We start from the raw sequence: 23,261 nt of genomic DNA on the forward strand, positions 1-23,261 counted from the left end.
CACAAAAATAAATCTAATTTTACAATAATATTGTGGAACAATGTGGAATTATATATTAATTCATATATTACAATTATTTTTATTTATATTTATATTATTTTTACAATTATATATTTCAATATTACAATTATATATATATACATACATACATGCAGGCATGCATACATACATATATACATGCATGCATACATACATACATACATACATACATACATACATACATACACGCACAACATACATGAATATAGTAATCTTAAGTAATTAAAATAATCCAAAAATATAATATGTACAGTAACTAAGGTTACAAAAGCAATTCCACAACCCTGCATAACTTTCCACCACATTTCATTGAAATCTCTGAAGTATAAATAAATTGTGTATCTCTGTATGTCCTTGAATATATGTATATGTTTTTTTTCTTAAACTATTTCCCTTTTTTTCTGTCTGAAATCTAGGTTAATATGACAGTATGCCACAGTATGTAAATAAGGACAAATTCAATAAAATATTATTCACCACAAAAAAAGTTTTTTTGAGATATCCTGCTCCCTGAAACACAAATATAACTGGCCTGATAAGATAACGTCCTATAGGCGGAGATTAATATATAATTCCAAAAAAATCCTGTTATGAATTGAAACAGTGTAGTGGTATACAGGGTCTGAAATAAAGTTTTTTCCTCACCTACCACTGTGGCAGGTCCCTGAACATTTCTACCGGCCACTCAATTTTCTACCACTTCTGAAATGTATGTAGAACGCTTTAGAATTGTATACACTGAATTAGTACCAGACAGTATAAATATGGAATATATCATGTAACTTTAATACCTGACTATTTCAAACGTAGGAATTGCTTTTTTTAAATAGTATTTCTTGATATAAGGAAAACATATCTGCCATGGTGGCAGGTGACCTGTAATTTCTACCTGCCACAACCAACATTTACCCTGTATTTGGCAGTTGGCAGGTGCTAATGTCATTCCCGCAGTATGTAAATAAGGACAAATTCAGTACAATATTGTATTGTATATCCTGCTCCCTGAAATGCAAATATAACTGATAACATAACGTCCTCTAGGCGGAGATTAATATATAATTCAAGAAAATCCTGTTATGCATTGAGACAGTGTAGTGGTATAACAGCAATGCACATGTTGGCCACTAGATGTCTCTGTTTCGTAGGAAATAGCACCACCTCGGGCCTTTAAAACAGCAGGTACTTTCACATGCACTTATCTCTCTGCTTGTACAACAATATGCTAATGTTTGCATGGGAAATACTGGAAACTGCTACGACTTGTTAAATTAAATTATTTTGAGCCATTACCTTCGCCCCCTCTCTTTAGGATGCACAGACTGAAACACCATCACATGGCCTACCTGCAAGCTGCAGCTGCACTGGCTCAAATATGTGGGCTGTGGATAAACACTAAGCAACCAATCAGAGAGCAGCAAGCCGGCGCTGAGTTCATCTATTGGACCAAACTCCTGTCAATCACGACAGACAAGCCCTGTGAAGCAGCTGTGAGCAGCACAGGCAGGCTGCAGCACAGAGAGAGATGTGAAGAATCATTTGCCAATGCCACTGAATCGGGTAAGTAACTGTTTATATTTTACAAAAGTCCTGCTGTGCTTTTTTACCTGCTGCAGGTGCAGTTGACTGTAACATAGTTTCAGCCTCCAATTAGATATATATGACATTGAAGTGAAGCTTGACATGATGCTAATGCGGAGTTTTATGCATTACATTTTAATTTATAATAGGATATTTCTTCAGTTGCAGTGGGCTGCATTAAACTCGCAGGATAGTGCAACTATGCTGCCATTTTAACATTGACAACTGTACTAGGGGCTTTGTTGCAAGGTGACAGTAACCCACGGGATTATGTTATGATGTAAACAGTTCAGACATGTCGCCAGATGAGGGAATCCATTGAAGCACAAGTAAAAAAATGTGTGCCTGTTTGTTTTGCTTGTAAACATCATCAAACTGCAGCCATGGCACTGGGCTCTCTGCATGTGTCGTCACCTTGTTTGACACACTCAAGGTTTTTATGCGGCAGCAGCTTGTGAAATGTTGATGAAATGCGGTTTAGAAATGTTTCATCTACTCATACAACAACGGCCAGAGAGGAGGATGAAGATGAGATACTGTTAGGAAGGTGAGTGTGTAATAGGATCACTGTGCCAGTGCTGCATTTTTGTTTAGCTTTTAATTAACAAATGGGTTTGACAGTGAAATATGGAGGGCCCATATAGGGATAGGAGCAGTTTGTATTGGTACTGTATGCTTCAAAAGTAGCTCTGCATTAGTATCCAAATACTATGTTGAAAATGTAAAGATTATATTTGATCTAAACCTTGAACTCATGCAACAATATAAACAGTCTGGCATCAGGAGTGCATTAAAGTTGCTGATTAAAGTTTGATGTATGTATGTGTGTATGTATATATATATATATGTATATATGTATGTATGTATGTGTGTGTATATAGATAGATAGATAGATAGATAAAGGATATGTGTGTATGTATTTTACCAGGAATATTTCAAACGAAACATGGGAAGGACCCCTGATTTGTCTTTGTGTTCAACTATTCGGCTTCTCTCCTGTGCTTGTTTTATGCATGTCAGTGCCCTAGATGATAGGGTGTATTGTCCTAGACCTCTAACAATTTATCATGATTTATGTTTATTTTATTTATTTATCTATTTATTTCTATTTATTTTTGTACACTTGTTTTTTTTGAGTGCCCTCTGGGTATTGTCATGGGTGGGGGGTGGGGGTGGGTGGGATATCTATTATGTTATTGGACGTGTCTTCAGCTGTTTGCTACTTTCTCTCTGACAGTGTTTGGACAGGCCAGGTGATGAATAGCCAGAGAACCTCCCCTGCAGTCCAAGCCCAGTCCCTCTGTCTGGGGGCTTGAGTGATTACCATGGCGCCCATCATGGAGGGCACCCACACCGTGCTGCTCCTATATGCACCCATCCGTGAGCTAAGCACCATCAGCCTGTATTTCCCCAAGAGGCGGGCCCCAGGGTTCAAATACAAGAGCCGCGCCCCTCATTCAGGAAGGGCCGGTAATGACCATGACCGGGGAAAGGAGGATCTCGCGGCGTCCGAACAAAGAGGCCAGTCTTCAGGCTCCTCGGGCGAACTCCTCATCTCCCAGCAGGCAACAAAGGAGGCAGTTGCAGAGCTCTGCTGGCTGGCGGCGGAGCACCACCAGTTGCTGGCGGACCTCTTATCGCTGTGTAGGGATTGCTCCGTCAAAGTCAGGATGGGTAACCAGGACGGGAAACTCCAGGATTACATGGAGGGTCAGGAGGTTCACCTTGGAGGTCAGGTTCTCAGCAGCAGCAGCAACAACTGTTCTCTCACTGTGTCTCCAGAGCAGAAGAGAGCTGCATCCAAGAGCAAAAAGCTGAAGAAGTCGGGAGGCAAGAAGCTCGACAGCGCCGAGGATTTCCTGCACAGCAAGATGAGGAAGAAGGTTACGAGTGGATCTACTCAGCATCCTGCTCGCAAAAATGCATCGTCATCTTCAGCCTCAGTAATGCAGCAGATCCCAGGTACCCCGGCCTCTGGCCATGTCACTGACAGCCCAGTCACCGGCTCCTATGTCAGTGCGGTCAGTAATCCCATCCTGCCCATGGAAGAACCCTTCCGTGAAGGTTGGGACTTCATGGAGGACAACCGGACATTCGACCCCGACAGTGATTTCTGCTTCTCCGAGTACGACGGTGAGCTGGGTTATGAGTCGTCATTCTGCAGCCTGATGGAGGGTCTGACCCGACGGGAAAGCGGCAGCAACCTTCGACCGGTCAAGAGGTCTGATTCCTTGGTTGAGACATTATCTGGGAACGTGTCAACGGTCAAATCCGCTCAACAGCTGTATGGTGAAGTCAGCCGGAGTAACACAGGGGTCAGGGTGGTGGCCAAAGTGCAGGATGTGGAAGGGAGAGTGCAACATGTCAACCATGCAAGCCAGGACAGGGCCGGGCTGCATCCTGGGACTAGCAGCTGCCAGCAAGGGTATGGAGAGTGGAAAGGACCAAAGACAGGTAACAAGCTTTCGGAGGGGCTCCGGTTGCCCCTATCCCACACCTCCACACCTTACCCCCCCGCCAAACCCCACACAAAGAGCCCTTCTTCACCATCCCTCGCCGTGGTCTTCAACACATCCTTCCCCGCCTCCAACAGTCTCCAGAGCATGTCCCCAATCCTGTCCCCTCTGTCCTCCAAGCAGGCAAGCCCACAGCTCAACCACCGCATTGTTCTGCTCTCAGATAAGGACGTGGACAACGAGCGAGACAGCTCCAGCAACACGGACGAGCCCAAGATCTTCACCGAGGTCATCGACAAGAACGGCAACAAGCGGACTGTCACCCGTCTGGATCTGAACCTCAGCAGGCGGCCCAGCAGCTGCAAGTGGAACTCCTCCAGCAACTCCACAACAACAGGTGACATTAGAAATCACATCGCTTCCTACTACTTTGAACACACTGATTCATGTTGCCTTGATGTAAAAGTTGACACAAGTGCTTTTATCATCTTAGTGGCATTTGCTGTTGCTGGATTTCAAAGAATAGAACAAGAAAGAGATGCCTTGAGAGAGATTCAAGTGCGTGTCAGCAATTACTCTGCAGGATTGTAACTGACAAACATTTTCTTTTACTTTGTCACCCAGGCTGTTATCTAATAACCTTGCTACTCTATTAAATAAGCATTGCTTTCCAGAATGTCCTCTGCTAGTCCTGTGCTGTTTAGTTTTTAATTGCCGTGTTCTCCTCTTGGCTTAGACGTGTGACCACAAATTAAAAAGTACCCAGCAGAGTTGTACAAGGGGCAAACAGGGCCTGAGAACACTCTCGCTGATGATCCACTTTAACCCTCTCAGCACCGCCGTCAGCCGGGGAAGGCAGAGATTAGTGGGAGTGTCCCAGATCAAAGGCTCAAAGTTGACACGGGGGTTCGACCTGACCAGGGTTCTCGTGAGCGCCGTGTTAACTGAAGCATTGCCAATTTGAGGGATCTGCTGTCTCTCCCCTTAAACCCCACATCCTCTCCAGTTCACAGGAAACTGACAAAAGGATCAGGGACACAGGGGTTACAGAGAAAAGGATTAGAGTTTCCTTATTTGCACAACTCTTTTCCTCTTTCCATAATCTGTACCATTGTATGCACATGTATGACAGAGTAAATGGTTTTAAATACTCATACAACATCCAGAATGTTTGCAAGTCACAAGCATTATTGCATTATCTACCTCTGTAGTGTAGTTAATCATCCCTTTCAGTCAGTGTGACACAATCTGTGCTTTAATTTGCCGCAGCAAACAGATGGCCCTCCATTGATTATGTAATTTACTAATAGACCGTGGATAATGGTTGGTGTAGTAGACAGTTTTACCGCTAACTCAGGAGCTGCGCGGCAATGAGTATTTGAGTTGTTACATCATAGACCAGCACGCCAGCTCAACCGATGCTCAGCTCAGCAGCAGCCGGAGGGAGGAGAGCCAAGCTAAACTAACTGGTGGCTAACCCAGCTTTACTCATGTGGAGATGATTTGGATCAATTCCCATTGAAATGACACTGTCTCTGACACAGATGCCACCATTAACATTTATGCACACACATCAGACCATGCCTCTTTTTATATTAATTTCAGTGTTCTTGTGAATGTCAAAAGTGACCATATGAGCACTGTTTGTTTTATTTCCTGAGCATGGGCCCGGGCAAATATCCCGAGTCCTCATCAGATGTAACTGCATGATATTATAACCCATAAACTGTCTATATGAGACTCTGACAGAGCAAAACACACTCACATTGTTGCCTTCATCATATTAACCAAATGCTTCTCAGTGAAGGCTTAAACCTTTAATCTTAAAACGGATCCTTTCTGTCGATTTTTCTGTTTAGTAGATGCCGCTTGATCATTGAATACACTTCAGATGTTAACACAGATAAATGAACATCACAGGGTCCGGCCGAAAGAGGCTAAGTGGGTCGGTGTGAAGCCCCGGCCCATCATGGTTTGCAAATGGCGAACTAATTATGATCCAGGCTCTTTAATCTGCGCTTTCTTATTGAAGCTCAGTGCTTATTAATGAGCGTGATTATGCAGACGGGGATGGTCATTTTAAAGTAACATATTCTCTTTGTTTGCTCCATGTGGAACAGAATACCCTGTGCATTTACTAAAGCGTGGATGTGGTTGTTTCATGTGTGTTTACACGATAATTTATGACCGTCAGCATTTGTGTTGCTTGTTCTCGTGCTTTTTTTAATTTGAAAGCCACACAAGAAACTTAAAACCTGCAATAATAGATTGGGGGTATGGCTGGATGATAAGGAGAAAATCAAATATCACAATATTTTTTCACCAAATACCTCTTTTTGATATTGCAACGATATTATAGGGTTGACTATAGATGCTTTCACAAAATCTTCACTTGATCTTCAATGAGATTTCTGATAAATTATTATTAGTAATGTGGGTAAGGGCAAATAATAGAACAGCTTGAACAGTCTGGTAAGTTCAAAAAATAACATCACTTTGTTGTCATACAGCCTTTAAAACCAGGAAAAGACACTTATGCGTTATTACAATATCCAAAATTGAAGACGATATCTAGATTCATATCACGATATCGATTTAATATCAATATGTTGCCCAGCCCTAATTGGGGACAGCGGAAACAAGCTGCAAATACACTGACATATTATCACCTTTTAAGTGGAATGCAACCTTGTTATTGCAATATTCACTTTCCTTTTAGCTCTGTTTTGGTCCTCACCAGTTCCTGATGGAACTGTTTGACTTTTAAGCAGCTAAATGCTCCTCTATGTTCACCAGCAAGCCACTAACTTTGCTATTTGGTGCTGAGCAGGTAGTGTAATGGGTTTATAGAACAATGGGTTTTTTAGAGCTTTTACGTTGGCCTGCGGCTGAAAATGATGATGAGAGCGGTGAGACTAAACCAAAACAGTAAAGTTGTGGGCCAGAAAACCAAAACAATAAGCTAAGAGACACTATAATGCTCTCTAGAGCTGAGTAAGGGCAGCGGCTGCTATCTGTGGGTTCTTCACTAAAAGCAACATTTTCACATCACTCTGATCCACTGTCATTTTAAAATATTGATTATAGCTGCTATTATAACATCACTTTTCAGTCCAATCAGCCATTAGTGTCTCTGTTTCTCTCTCTATTTATCCCCCCTCCCTTCATTCCCTACTTATTTTATTGTCCGACATATGGCAGGCGGGCAACACCATAATCAGATTACCCGATACGTTCCTGCAAGGTCATATGAAACTGATCAGTGCAGACTGCAGAGCAAGAAGAGTAGATCACCCCACTCTCCCTGCTAGCTGTCATTCAACACAAATTGCCCTGCCATGCAACATTGTTCCACCCGGTGAAGACAAGGGTCAGCTTCATCCAGATAATGAAGTGGATTCTGCATAAACAGGCTAAAATAGAGTGTCTCTCTCAGTCTGTTGCTCTGAGCTGCATACTGCATGCAGGGAAACAGGGCACAAAGGTCCTTCTCATATAACGCATAACTTGTTTACTTTAATAAATGACTGCTTGACCTCTTTGTCAAATGTTAGCTACGTTCCATCTCATGCGTTTCAGTATGAGCAGCTTTAAAAGGCTTCTATCCTCAGTGTCCCACTATTTTAAGCATGCACTAACCAGTGGACTGGAGTGAACTTAACCAAATTTTCTGTCTCCCAGTCGTTGGCCCGCCAGGCCCAATGAAAGCACTCTTCCCTCTTCCTCAGCTCCGTATATCCCATCAGCCTCCAGAACTGCATTTCAACTGAGTAATGATGACTCTGAGTCTGTGTCATGCTACCTTTACAGTGCATGGATCTTATCACTGCAAGCCAAACCAGTCAGTCAATCAGCCAGCCTGACAGTCGCACACGGCCCGACAAGCCAGCGTGGAAAAACGTCCGTGACAGGTGCAAAAGAAACGGGGTGATTTATAAATCCTGCTTTTTTAGTGATTTATATAAAAGTCTATGATCCTTCTTCTAGGCTAAAAGTGATGGAGGAGGGGGGGGGGTTGGAGGCTGCCAGATGCACTCAGCATGCCACATGGCCCAGTTCTTTTCCTTTGAATGATGAGGTTATGGATTTTTAGTGGATAAAATAGAGCAGACTAAAGCTGTTTGAGTGCCTGTAATAAGAATGACAGCCTGTACTGTGAGAGGAGATAGACTATAGTTCGATTTTGTGAATGTATTTATAGACATGCATATAGATATTTATGCTTTTTCTGGCCTACAGTAAGTATTGTATTGACATCAAAAATTCACTCGTGATCATTCCTGCTCATATTTGAAGAATAGCTTTGCTTTAAGTGATTTCATGTCTGCGTAGTTGTGTTCAATACATTCACCACACAGCGTTCTCTGACCACTGGATGAGTGATGACCAGCTGACACAGCGAAAGGTGGATTAATCAGCGCCGACAACGCCCACCTGTCAGGATCAGACATTAGACGGCCTCTGAGCCGTGCCAAAAACATACATACTTTATTGTTAAAAATCATAATGCTTACAGTAGCACAGAAACATCCATTGCTGTCTGACAGCTGCTCACTCACACACAGTGATATTCACTGTCAACACCTGCAGGCTTGCTCTAAGGAACCACCTGTATGAAAGTCTCTATTGAAGTACACTGTTAACTCTGCTAAAGGGCAGTGTATTATGTGTATATAGACTCAGACTGTATGACAAACACAATCCCATCTGCACCCTGTGCCCCCTCAGCTATGGACAATGTAATTCAGTCTCAGCTTTTAGAGCAGCAGGGGGGGGATTAAACGGTAATAACGCAGTTTTCCCAAGGGCCAGATAACTTAACCTCTGTCTGTGTGTGTGTGTACATGTAAGAGTGCAGTGTCTTCATTACCTAATGCATCTAAGAGTTCCTTCAACGTATCTATTTACTGCCATTACATTGCATTACTTACTTCACTACGTCTCATTACTAGCATACAGATCAGAGCTTCACTGCAGTGTGTTTGACTACAGGGAGAAACTTTTCCCCTCCCTGTCCAGATGGGGGCAGTGTGGGCCACCGTGCACTTATTTAATTAAGTGGCTGTCAGTCTGGGGAAGCATAGGCACACATGTGCAAGATCAAGACTGTTTAGCCATAAATGGGAGTCATGAAATGAATGAACATAGCAATCATAAATCAATAGGTGTTCATTGTTTGACTATTTCATATATTTAGTAGTTCAGTTTGAATTTTTTAGAGAGCTGTTTCTGATCACTAGTCTCTTTCCTTGGCCCGGTCTGGGCTTATCTCTGCATTTGGAAGCGTCCCAACTTACAGTCAGCAGTTCCCACTGCGGGAGCATGCAGCGCAGCATTATCATAATGAAAAGTTATTAATCTAATCCTTTCTCCCCCTGCTGTCCAAGTCCTAGATAACTGGAGGGACTCACTGCAGGCATTGCTGCTGTCTCATAATGACCGAGTGTGGTAGAGTACTGAAGCTGAATTTCAATGCTTCCATTTTTTAATGAAGACCCCACCCAGTTAGTTTTGTGTGTGTGGGCTCATAACTGAATTTGGCTGAGACTCAGACTCTGTGGAGCTATACAAGGGGACTTTAGAAGTGGCTGCTGGGCAGGGATACAGTAATACTGTATGTCCTCTTCAAGGATACCCATTACAAAGGGAGGTTATGGGATATGTTAGCAGCTTATCGAACAGGAAGTTATGTACTTTTCCTCAGTTTACGCCTCATAATTCAGCCCAAACAGGTCAAAGTGTTGTCTTACAGCTGGAGGAAATTGAGGTCAACAAGCTTCAAGATCTTTACCCTCCCCCCCTCTCACTCCACCTCCTCTTCTTCCTCCTTATTCTTTCACCTCACTGTCCCTGCCTTATATCTCCCGACTTGCACTTTCCCCCCTTTTTCTTGTATGACCGACTCTCTTTAGACAGTGAATGCATTCATCATGATGTATCATATTACTTACACGTGAGATGAATTTGAAATTGCATTTCAGCTTGTGCGACTCGACTGCCTCCTGTGTGAGGCACTAGCCTGGTTTCTGAAGTTAATACCATGTGACTTGTTCGGGGCATAGTGTAGCGCACGAAGGAGGTTCTGCAGATTGATGCTGAGTCTGCAGTGTGTCGCTGAGCAGTAAATATTAAAGGCCAGCTGCTCTGAAATGCACAGAATGAATCCAACCCTCCCCAGCATACTGCATCATAAACAGTACAGAGGGAGGGAGGGGATGTACTTTTACTCTGTTCTCGCAGTCTTCATCATTACAGTGCACTCATGGTCAGGAGAGGGCAGTCTTTCTCAATCTAAACTCCTATCTTTTCACTCCTTCAGGGCCTTTGGACAACTTAACACATCTGACCTTATTATAGTACATTGGTAGCGCTGAGCAGCGCCATGGTTCTGGTACAATGCACTGTCTTGAATGCAAATCAATAGTGGTATCTGCTTTTGAGGCCAGCGCTCTGCAGCCATTTTTCCTTATTGGATCAGTGTGATTTTCTGCTGGCGTTGACGATGGGAACGGGTACGGCTAAGTGCAGATAAAAATAGCCGTGCGCCCTCAAGCCTGCAGCGAAACAGTGGTCTCTCTTGGCTTGATGCTAAAAGATTCTGATGCCTGCTTTCTTACTGGTTCCACTTTTATTACCCATGCTGCTCGTTTAGCCCTGTCACACATGATCACACCTGTTATGCTGTTTTCCCATGCTAATGCTTCCTTGCACAACATGGAGTGCTAATTACCCTGTGGTGGTGGTGGTGTGTTTGTTTAGATGATTCCCTCTTGCGTCAGGATGACATCTGGATGCTGGATGGCGACGACCCTCAGGAGCCCCTTTCCCGCGTTCCACGCCCCGATCACCTCGACTTCCTACGCATCACGCCGCCCGAGGACGACATCCTCGGGGACACGCCCTACTACTGTCCCAAGCTGGATTGCACGGTGAGGGCCCTTAAGCAGCACAAACACAGCTGTAACGTGTATTATCACACTCAGATCAGTGTACCATAGCACTCTTTTTTTTTTTATCCCCCCTCGTGGATTTCTCTCCACTCGGGCATTTAACCACCTGATCATGAATTCTTAGAAATGGATTAGCAGGTCATGGATTCTAATCTTGTAGGCCGGGGTCTTAAGCCAAAACTGACTGAGATCACTCCACTCAAACCTCTTTCATTCAGAACAAAGACTTTCTCCTTCTCTTGTAACACTTTTTTTTAACCTTATTAGGAGTAATTAGCTTGATTTCTTTTTGTTTTTGAGTAGAAGAGAAGTTGCAACACAGGGTATTTTGCTTGCCACATAGCATGTGAGTGATGTAATCCTACTGTGTTGTGTACAGTGTGTGTGTCTCCTAAAAAAAAAAGCCTGCAGCAAACAATGTGTTGTGTGTTTGCAGGTGTTAATTATGCTAATAGTGTGACTAAAGAACTGCCAAACTATCAATCAAACTAAATCTATCAATGATGACGTGATAGAATGAAAAACTATTTCCAAGTCTTTCCACATTCCTTCATGCTGTGTGGCAAAGACATTCATTCCTGTGGCAGATGAGGCAGATCACCTGGGTGTGGTTTTTAGGTGGGTAGTGTATCAGCGCAAGCCACAAATTGTTTTCCCCAAGACACAATAACTGTAACCCTGTGAGCATGATCAGCTAAGATACCAGAACAAAGGCCATGCTGAACAGAATTAGACCCTCTGTATTGTTGTGAAAGTGACAGACGTCTCACACACGTCATTGTCACCGTCCTCTATTTTCATATCCTTAGAAAGACACAAATCTCTATTGTGCATGATGTGTTCTCAGTGTCTTACCAGCTGAACACACAAATAGAGGGTTGTGAGAATGACACAATCTGATTATGTGTGTTAGACTCTGTGTTTGCATGATTTGCAACTTGTAAATAAATTTCACCTCTATTTTGAGCTCAGATCTGTGTTCACATCATCAATCAATGGTACCTCTTTCTAGTACAACCACTGGGGGGGGGGATTTACTATGTGTGTATGAAACACCTATGCTCTTACGTAACTTAATTCCTCGACCACAGTAGCCCCCATTCTATTGGTGGCTTTCTTCAGATGAGGGGAAAAAAATAAACCCCAATCCTAGGAAAAATGCAATTATGATTATTTTTTTTCACTTGGGTTTTTATTGGCAAGACATTTCAGATGTGGAATTAAAACAGTGACAAAGAAATACTTGTTTTGGAAATACTTATAATAGTATTTACATTCATGCAGTTCTGTTGCTGGGTTCATTACGTCCATTTCACCATTTTGAATCTTGGAAAAATGTCAATTTCTCCTATTTGTCTTCCAGTTTTGTTTCTTATAGCGTCCTATTTAATTATCAGTCATTGGTCTTGTGTCGGGGGAGACAACATTTGAGAAGCAGGCCTGTAGAGGTGTGCCCTTTCATCCAGCTCAGTGCTCCATCAGGCATTCTGAAGGAATGCAGTCACAGAGGATGACCTTTGGTTGCTAAGGGCAACCACAGTTGGAAGAATGCTGTGTTTACCTAACCACTGTCTTGAGACATTGATTTAAAAATGCATCAAAGGTTAGCTAGAGCAAGTCAAATCAAGGATACGCTGTTTTCCCAAACAGACACACTGTATTGCATGTTGTTAGCTTGTAAACTTAAGCTAACGTTAGCTTGCAAACTTTTAAAAACTTTTTTCTGGAGAGAAATACTGTCTTCAAAACTAAGTTTGCGTATGGTAAGTGAATCAATATGTCTCTATGTATGTTTCTTTAAAACTGTTCTTTGTGCTTGTTCATGAGCTGCTAATCACACATTAGCCTCTTAGCATGTTGCTAAGGCCAGGCTGACTAATCAGCACCACTAAGCCCTGTATCACAGTAGCTCAGCGCTTAATGGTGCAATGCTGGGTCTAATGGACCTGAGCAGCTCTCCCCTTGACCACAGACCGACTCCCACTCTGTGTTTACCTCTCTGTTACCTCGGCAGCCATTTCACAGGAGTGAGCAGAGGTAATCAGACACCTGCGGTGCCGGGCTGTTCAGGTCCCCTCCCAGGAAGGGAGGAACCTGAAGGGAGGCGTCCTCAGACTGGGTAGACCAGTGAGACACATTTTTGTTTCCCACACAGCAGCACACAGGGATTTCCTGTAAACTGAGAGACACAAACAAGCCTAGTCATGGACTCCAGTATGTTTACCAGCACATAGAGAAGGATAACCGTCAACTTTATGGATACTATACCGCTCAACTTGTCGGAGCAGTTGGGAATGCTTTTGTGAAAGGCAGGTGAACTCTGCTCTCCCAGGGAGATTACATGCTTCCAGCCACTGAACAGCTTGACTTCACTTGCAGCGTCATGGGAATCTTGCTCGCACAGAGGGAGGCTGAACTGTACTGCTGACGACATACAGTCAGTAGTAGATATGATGTGATACTATGAAAGTACTACTACGTGGAACCTGTTTGCGTTTCACTAAACAGGAATCCAGGATAGTGGTAAGAGGAGCTGGGGGAGATTCGTCCATACAAAGACCTTTTTGTCCCCAGCCAGCGGTAGGTAGAGGTGGAATAGGAGCAGCTTGGATAACTGGAGGTGGGGACATTTTCGATGGACACTTTTTGCCGCTACCTGTTTTTCGCATTGCATCTCTTTGCTCTCAGTTGGTGTGACACTTTGAGCAAAAATGGACAGTGCGAGTAATAGCTCAGCTGGACCAGGGAAGTATCCCACTAGTTCCCTTTTGAGTGTCTTCAGCAGTTTATTCGGCCGAGAGAGACCTTCCTCTTCAGACACAAAGTCCGCCGTGCTGACGTCTTTCAAGGGGCTGCCGGATGAGAATCCTCTTCCTGAAGGCGGTCAAACTACTAAGAGTGAGAACAATGTGATTGTTTCCTCACTGGAAACCTGCAAGGAGTCTGACATCCAAGATAAAACAGCAGCGGGAGCCTCGGTTGACCTCGGCCTGGTCAAGGTCACTAAGGTGGAAACGTACAGTGACAATGAGGAGGATGAGGAGGCGGACCAAAGCAGCACTAGTCTGTCGGAGAAGCTTGCCAAGACCGAGGAGCCTACCCTACCTGAGAAGGATGATAATAAATTGGAGCATGGTGATGGAAATAAGCTCAAATATGCCAGTAAGGCGGAGTACAAAGCGCCTGCGGTCAAGACAAACAAATTTACGGAGCGATCCCGCATAGAAGCTATTCTATATTCAGACAGGTTCCTCGGCAGGACTAACTCTAAGACAGCTCTGGTCTCTTCAGTTTCCAAAAAAGGAGATGGCAGCAGTCCCAAGAAGAGCACCACCAGCACCACCAAGTCTTTGGATGTAGAAACATCTGGTGCTGGAGACAACAGTAAAGACAATGTTGGAACAGATGAGGGCGGACATCTGGCTTTGGAGGCCTCAGATCATAATGCTGCCACGGCCTCTTCTCTAAAGGAAGACTTGGATAGTATTCAGAAGGAGGACACACATGAGCAAAAGGCTAAGGAGGGGGCTGAGGAACCTCCCTCCATCCAGGTGTCCTCCTCTGTTCCCTCCAGCTCTAAGACTTCTGAAGTTTCAATGCAATCATCCTCCAGTCCAGAGGGACAGTCAGACTCTGCTGTTATCACAAATCAACCGACAAAGGTTAAAAAACCCACGTCGCTGTCATCTAGTCCTGAAAAGTCCCCAGGTGTCATCCAGCCGAGAACCAGTCCAGCCTCGCAGCGCACAACTGCTCCAAAGACACCAGGAACACCTCCATCTTCATCCACTGCACCCTCCTCCTCCACCTCATCTCCATCACGGGGCACGGCGCTCTCTTCGCCCCCTTCCTTCCAGATGCCGGCTCTCTTCAGCGGGTTGCGGGTGCTGAAGAAAGGAGCGGTGGGGGAGGACAGGGAGACGGTGTCGGAGATCAAGCAGAGTGAGAAGGATGCTGACCTGGCCCTGCTCAGCCTAAAGAAGACGGTGAACAAAGCCAAGCTCTTCCCCGAGCAGAAGGCAGCCACTCCAACTAAAAAACATGCAGATCCTAAACCCGTTTCGGAAACTAAAAGCGCCGTAATGGGAAACCTCAGTCAGCTGCTCAACCTAGACGACCAAGATGAGACCAAAAAGTCAGACGTCGGGCCGGATCCTGAACGCAGCAGAAAAGAGTCTGAGAATGGAGAGGAGGTTGCGGGAGAGAAAGTTCCAGACCCAGAAACCGCCACATCCCCAACGGAGATAAAGAAAACCACAGACCTGGCCTATGAAACCTTCAGGAGCATCTTTGGCCCCAAAACTGTCAAAAAGGACAGAACGGAGGAAGTGGATCTGGAGGCGGTGAAGAAGAAAATCAAGAATGACAAGGAAAATCTGAGGTCTATTTTTGAGAGAGTCTCCAAAACCCCTGTCAAGGAAACCAACGGCACCACAGAGGCTAATGTATGAAATCACAATTATTTTAAAGGGCCAGTGTAACATTTCGGGGCATCTGTTAGCAGAAATGGTAATATTCATAACGATGTTTTCATTAGTGTATAATCACCTGAAATTAAGAATTGTGTTTTCTTTAGCTTAGAATGAGCCCTTCATATCTACATAGGAAGCGGGTCCTCTTCACGGAGTCCGCCATGTTGCTCAGCCATGTTTCTACAGTAGCCCAGAACGGACAAACACTGTTTTTACGTTACCCGAAGGCCACCATAGTTCTCTGACATGAGTGCAAAACCGTGGTACTGCCAGCCGCCGTCTGACTTCCATTGCTCCTAAAGTAGTGTCATTACAGTAAGGACTCGGAGGGGTACTCAGTTGGTTGCATCTGAAACCACACTTTTAGATGCCACCAAATCCTACACCCTGTACCTTTAAATCTCATCTGTCTTTATTTATTGGAAATTTAAGTTGCACATGTGGTTTGTACAATGATAGGGGGAAATGATGAGATATGAAATGCTGTATCATTGCAATGCCACGGTCCACGCTGATGTTTTTGCATGTTTTTTCTCCCTGCAGACGGAGCTCACGTCTCCTACAGACAGCGAAGACCGGACCCCAGGGCGGCTCCAGGCTGTGTGGCCCCCGCCCAAACCTAAAGATGAGGAAGAGAAGGTGGGGCTCAAATACACCGAGGCAGGTAAGAACCGCACGCTTGTCGCTTTAAACCATGTTGTCTGTCTTTACATCTTAAGACCAGGAATGCTGACCGAGTATCACCAGCTTACACTGACACACGTCTCACCTGTTTGGCTTTGTGGATAACGCTGTGAATGGATCTCTATTGTGAACACAGAAACAAAAGTAGAGCCACCACTATCACAACTTTTAAGCACTCACACTTTGCTCTAAAACTCTGAGACAAATCATGTAATACATCCTTTAAATCCATTTAAGAACACAGCGAGGCTGTGTCTGCACCTTTAATGCTGCTGTTTGTGTGGTCGCTGTTTCGTGGCACCACAGGATTGCGTGTGTGGGCGTTAGAGGTTAAAACATTTAATGAAATCGAGTACACACTCTGGGCAGCACGCCATGTTTGGCCCCTCTTGTACTCTAAAGGTGTAATGACACACAGATACTGTAGGTTAAAAACACACACGGCTGTCAATGGGCTGATTGAATTACAATTTACTTTCATGTTCTGGGTACAGTGAAGTTGTTTTGTGTACATTGCATTATAGTAGCAGCAGTGAAACAGCTGTTGGATGTTCTGCGTGGTGCAGCGTCATCCCAGAGAATAGATTAAGACTAGCAAGTGTGGATTATTCTGGTGATTGGAGCGCCGCGATGGAGCTTTGCTCTTGTATAAGAGAAGAGTGTGTGGAACTTCAGAATCAGAGCAAAAGTCCAAGTGAGCCATATAGATAAACCAACACATTCATATCATCATAAGCATTTCTTTCAAACACTTACACGCTACAGTACAATGCTATTCATGACAGCAAATAGCTTATGTGTGGGTCTATGCATAGTCTATGCTAGTGAATCAGTCCCATCTTCCTCATGTGATCTTGATTTTAGTCTTAAAGCTGATGTAGGCGAGATTGGAGCAAATATAATTTTAAAAAGTTATTTTTATATTAATGGTCGTTATATCGTGACAGTAGTACATGAAACAGGTAACCTGAAAAAAATCATGTGCCTCTTTGTCCTCCGGTGCTCCTAATGGCATCTGCAAGATTTCACAGACCGGAGGAAATCAAGCAGTCAGATCTGATCTGAGGTCTGCTGTTTATGAGAGCGAACTACGGTCAAACGGTCAAACTAGGCAGCGCTGATCAAATATTAATCAATATTACGTTACATTAATGTCTATTTCTCACCTCAAATGTTTTCAGAATCATCTTGTAGTGCACGGTTTAGCTGTAAAATTAGAAAGTTTGTGACGCAGCCGCCATTGTAAAATCTGTTGAAGGAATGCCAAGTTCAGGTCACATGACCGGAGCACAGCCAATAGGAACACTCTCTCAATGACATAACCTGTGATTGGTGCAGAAGTCTAGTTTTCTCTCAGAACACCTGAATTACAATATGCTGAAAGGTTATTATGGAATTTTTGCCCAATGATGCCAAAAACATACTGCCTACTTCCACTTTAATTGTAAATAGGGATAAAGACTCAACAGTCTAGTCCTCAAATAAATTGCTTGACAGCAGGTGACAAACATTGTAATGAAGGCGATGTACTATATAACTTGGTAGTGAAGGATACCAAGTCACACAGGATAGGGTAGGGAACATGTTTTCCAAATACTACCGTACCATCATGGACGTTGGGTGAATTATGTTGTGGGTGATGCCGTCATCTTATCAGAACCAACACATCAGCATTCTTCAAGTGTTTTGGCCTGACACATTATTTTGTTTAGGCTTTCATTTGAGCCAGCTGTATAGTTTAAAACCGGTTGGTTGGGTTATAGATATGGCCCTTTCCTTTATTGAAAGTGACCCACCCTTCTTTAGAATCTCACTACTAACCACCAGTACATCTTGTTGATATGTCTCTTGTCTTGCATATTAGCTTGATAATGATTTACCAAACCAATCTTAGCTCAAGAAAACATAACTCTAACCTTGTTTTCTCAATCTATAAAGAATAAAGAACCAACTGTGAGCCGTGAACTGAGTATACACTCCAGTGTATATTTATAATAAATCAAAACTGTCAGCAGAATGAGTTTGATTGTGTCGTCAGTCATACAAGTGTTGTTGGTCTGCCTCCTTTCAGAGCACCAGGCTGCCCTCCTGCAGCTGAAGAGAGAGTGCAAGGAAGATCTGGAGAGGATGCATGTAAGTTATCATAAGACATGTGAATAACACGCTGACTGAAAAAAAATATTACACAGTGGAGAAAACTATCCCAGGAATCTCTGTGAGGGCACACTAGTTAAAGAAAGTTGAGTGAGGAAATTCTGACAAATATTAAAGGGACTATTTGTAACTTTGTACGCGCATAAATGTAGCGGGTCGCCACACATGCGCGTTCGCATATGCGCGCTTGCGTGTGGCTGGAGCCTCGTCTCCGCTGCATGCTCTCCTTCACTCAGAATGCGCGCGCGTCCTCGCTGTCTCGCTCCGCCTCTAGACGTGAACGCGCGCTCACTACACACTGCAGAAGAGTTTAGCTCTGAGAATATCTAGTGAATGCACATGGGACGTTTGTGCAGAAATAAATTCTGCAGTTCCTCCAGACCAACAGAGCTTTCCCGTGTCTTGTGAAGTGACGGAGCTCTTCAGAGACCCTCTCGTTACCGACCGGGTGCCGGTGTCTCCTCTGCTCTCTCCGGCTGCGGGCGGAGAGAGCAAGAGGAGACATGCTGCAGAGCCCCGCTGCATCAGCCTGCACTTAGGCAGGAAAAGCCAACACTAGGATCAGATCTAAATCATGTTCATGGAGAGACCTTCGTCTGGTCAGCTAACATTACTGCCAAGCAGCTGAAATATAGAGTGATATTGTGCTTTTAGCTGACGTGTGTAACCTCACTGTTTTGAGCGATGCTCGTTCAGGTATATTTAGAGCGAGCAAGCGCGAGCCCGACGCTGACTTTCGTTGATTTCACGGCCACAGGTGTCGCTGTTAAGAAGCATTTCTGAAAGTTACAAATAGTCCTTTTAAACAGACACAAACTAACATTTGTGAAATAAAATTTAGCAATAGATTTGTGACAATAATTAATGTGTGTGAGACATTTAGCTAAATGTATAAGGCACTTATAACTTAAATATGTTGAAATATCTAGTCTGACATAGTGTGGCAGTTGACTCTCCTGAACACAAGATGGCACTAAGTAAGCACGAAATACTTAAGTGCAGCAGCCGGACTGGTGCTGAGCATTTACTTACAGCAGTAGAAGCTTTGACGTCACAAGTTTTGAAGTTGCCCAGTATTGTGTATAAAATGTCTTTTGAATGTAAATTGTTAGTCAACCTGTCCATTGAGTTAGGTTAAGTTTTTAAGTTTATTTTGTATATTTACATTTCCAGAGAAACAGTATAAATAGGTTAGAATGAAAAAAAAAAAATTCTATTCGACTCAAATCCCTGTTAAATGTTGTGAGCATTAAGTTCAACAATTAGTGAGTAAACCATTAAAAACATAAAACCTTTGCATTATCAAACCATTTTTTCACAATGGCTTAATGTCCTAATCTGTGACTTTTATGTCCAAATGTGACTTTTTGCAGTTTTATACAAAAAGTGAAACTGAAGTTCATTAGTCATTCAGTGAAATAAAATATATAAATAGAGCCAAAATCTTACATAACATGTTAATTTAAAACTGCACTGTTTCAATTTAAAAAAAAATCTAAAAGAGACCAGAATTGCATGTGTTATGTATAATATGTCTTCCAAATGTCTTCCAAACACACAGATTTCTGGGATGGTCTCCAATACGATTGCTCATTTCAAAGGTGTCTGTTTCATTTATCAGAAGGTTACAGGAACAAGTTTCAAGTTATTTGTTATCAAATGCACAACAATTACAGAAGCAGTCGTCGATGAAAATCTCAAGCTCCTTCCAACCGTGCTAATGAAATTTATATTTAAAAAAATGCATAAGTAAGACATAAAATAGTGTGTAGCAGTTTTTCACAGGTGTTTTTCTTTCGTCTGTCAACTAAATCAAGAGTCAAACTAATTGTGTTCCCTCGGAAAACTAAAGGAACATAGTTGTGGCCGTGTTACATAATTTGTACCACTGATCATTTGCTTTATGGGCTGTTTCCTTGAGGAGTCTGACCTCAGAGTTGGTTTCTCAGCCTGTCTGCTTAAAGCCTTTAATTTGACGTCGACCCTTTTTAAAGGACTGATGCTGACACTGAGGAACACGCACCGCAGTCGGCCCACAAGAGAGGGAGGGAACGTGCTTAATGCTATTTCTAAACTGACACCAGCTAATAAGGAACATGTGTGAGATTTATTGCAAAACAATTTCCTTTCTGTATCAAATCAATACTTTGCTTTGGTGGGATTGTTTTCATTGTTATAAATGTCAAATGAAAGCTGGACCAGATTGTCGCTGTCAGATATTAATCTCTCCGATTTAAATGGGAAAATTTAATGGGCATGAAATTGAAAACAATGCTGGAAAAAAATAATGTTGTTATTTTTCAACCAGGAGTCACGTACATGTCTACGCCTTAAATCCAAGTTCATTCAAGGAAACGTATTGTCAGTCACCTAATATGATCTTATTATATTATATTATATGATGGGAAGTGACGGAAGTTTCTGATATTCTGCATTTGTTTTGTGCCTGGCATCCTGCTCTTGTTCCTCACAGTCTGACTTTGAGCTTCAAACCTTTCAACTGCGAGGTGAGCATGCCGTCTCGATGTCACACATGGAGGGAGTCATTGCTAAGATGCAAAGAGACAAGGGATATAATACAGGTCAAGAGCGGGGCGAGGTCCACGACGTTGCCGTGTCCACTGCAGATGACCTGACACCCAAGACCTTCCGCACCGTGAGCATCCAGACGGACAGGGAGACCTTCATCAAGACCTCCGAGGGCGACGATAGCGGGATAGCTCTGAGCCCCAACCAGAACGTGCCGAAAAAACTCAACTTGGACTCCATCGGACTAAATCTAAAAGCTGAAACAGCCCCAGGGCCCTCTGGACCACCCCCACCCCCGCCACCTGCTCCCCCTCTCCCACCAGGCCTCTTAGGACCACCACCCCCACCCCCGCCACCTCCTCCCCCTCTCCCACCAGGCCTCTTAGGACCACCACCACCTCCTCCTCCTCCTCCTCCTCCCCCTTTGCCAGGCAGCACTGGAATACCGCCAGCACCCCCTCCACCTCCAGCGCCTCCACTCCCTGGAGGTGGTCCGCCACCCCCACCACCTCCCCCTCCCCCTCCTGGCCTACCTGGAGCTGGTCCACCTCCTCCTCCACCTCCTCCAGGCGGTGGCCCGCCACCTCCTCCCCCTATGGGGGGCTTCAGTTTCGCCCAGAAGGTGGAGAAGGCCCCACGGAAACTTGCCATGGAGCCGGCCTGTCCCATGAAGCCTCTGTACTGGACCAGGATACAGATACAGGACAATAAGTACGTGGAACATTGTTTAAATTCACTCATAATGTGGTTGATTACAACATGGGTCTTATTTTCAGAGTTCTGGCCATCATTTCAGTTTGTAATAATAACATTATACTCAGCAAGTTAATGAGAAATTAAAGGATAAGTGTAAAATTGCTCCCCAAACTGTCGGTTGTAAACATGTATATCAGTTTACAGGCTTACTTCCTGGTTCGACTTTGACCTGCTGTGCTTACCATAATTTTATGCACACAATTTTCCTGCGCAATGAGGGATTATTACATTTTGGCAGTGCTCACTTTAATTTTTACCAACAAATCAAGTAGTTTAGATAATCTGGTGTAACTATTACAACCTCTCTAATCGTCTGACCACTCATTTCTTGCCCCACTGGACTTCAATGCAGAGATGTTGCTGCGTTCCCAGACATCAAGAATTACTCTGGTGAATACCATGTTGTTATAATTTATAGAAATGATGGCCAAATTCTACAAAACTAAGACTCAAATAGTGACGAACTGGAATTATCCTTTTTTAAATTCTTTACATTGCAGTGATTATGCAAAAATAGTTAGAATAGCACACAAAAAAATAATTTAACTAATTTAAACCCCAGTAGGGCTTGTTGTCATTAATCTGTCAATTATTTTCTCGATTAATCGATTAGTTGTTTGGTCTATAAAATGTCAGAAAAACATGAAAAATCTTGATCAGGGTTTCCCAAAGCACAAGATGACATCTCAAATGTCTTGTGAGTGATGAGTGAAAATAGTTGGTGATTAATATATAGTTGACAACTAATCGATTAATTGTTGTATCTCTAAACCCAAAGCTGCAGGAAGCCCAGAAAAGCCTCAGTTCACGTTTGTATTTATTATTTATTACCGTAATAATCGATTGAATAACTTGATTTTCATTAGTGATTATTGCAGAATGTCATCAAAGTGAGGTTTAGAAAGTCTAATGGTGCTCTGGACTTCACTGGCCCTGGTGTAATGGGGTTTTAGTTTAGCCCTGAACACTCCTATTCAGAGAGTCATCAAAGATACAGTTGGTTCACTCTCTCTTCTGCTTGCCTCATTGAGATACTCTGTAATTGTAAGTGGATTATCCAGCCCATTTACTACAGTGGCTGTGGTTGTTGCCTCTGAGTGCCAGGGTTCCAGCTTTATGGCCTTGTATTTCCATGGTTGGATTAGTGCGGGAAACTGACTGAAACGGACTCACTGACTACACTACAGCAGCTTCATGTCAGCTATAAATTTAACCGTAAAGGGCCAAGTTAAGGGGCATTAAATGGGTCAGATGTTTAACTGTAGCTGGATCAGCTGTGTGATCTCTGTTAATGGTGTGAGCTTCTGAGTTATGAGGGGGGGGGGGGGAACAGTGAAAGGATGCCAGGTGTCTAAATGTAAAGTACGGTTGGCAGCGCGCGGGGCAAACTTTCTTGGGAAGCTGCATAAAGTAAAGCACATTTATAGCCGTAATCCAGTCAATTAGAAAAAAGTTGTCCAGCATGGAAATATTCCTTGGGGTTTGGATGCTGTTTTCTTTTCCGAGCTAATTTCCTGCACAGTCGAAGGCTGTTCATTGGTCTTATTTTCCTCAGTCTCTCAGAAAAGAGTGTAAAATCAAAGGCGGATTTTGGGACAGTATCATTATGCCTTCAGCAGAAAAACCTCTTGGCTGCCTCAGAT

At 43.5% G+C, this 23,261-nt stretch overlaps 1 protein-coding gene across 6 annotated transcripts in view; it reads left to right on the forward strand.

The window, feature by feature from the left end:
• The first annotated feature begins 1,437 nt into the window (after window positions 1–1,437).
• The window catches only part of LOC141783830 (formin), a 57,436-nt gene continuing 35,612 nt past the window's right edge, over window positions 1,438–23,261 (forward strand). For 2 of the 6 annotated variants that reach the window (XM_074661374.1, XM_074661378.1), the window contains exons 1-6: window positions 1,438–1,596; window positions 2,855–4,470; window positions 10,833–11,002; window positions 16,039–16,159; window positions 18,251–18,312; window positions 20,807–21,573. In XM_074661374.1, the coding sequence (XP_074517475.1) occupies window positions 2,943–4,470; window positions 10,833–11,002; window positions 16,039–16,159; window positions 18,251–18,312; window positions 20,807–21,573 (2,648 nt within the window). In that variant the 5' untranslated portion in view covers window positions 1,438–1,596; window positions 2,855–2,942. Of the gene's footprint in view, window positions 1,597–1,680; window positions 2,165–2,854; window positions 4,471–10,832; window positions 11,003–13,079; window positions 15,469–16,038; window positions 16,160–18,250; window positions 18,313–20,806; window positions 21,574–23,261 lie in introns of those variants that run through there. The other 4 variants (XM_074661379.1, XM_074661375.1, XM_074661373.1 and 1 more) reach the window with 4 other exon arrangements.

Source organism: Sebastes fasciatus, chromosome 15 (assembly GCF_043250625.1).
Source record: "Sebastes fasciatus isolate fSebFas1 chromosome 15, fSebFas1.pri, whole genome shotgun sequence".
Lineage (NCBI taxonomy): Eukaryota > Metazoa > Chordata > Actinopteri > Perciformes > Sebastidae > Sebastes > Sebastes fasciatus.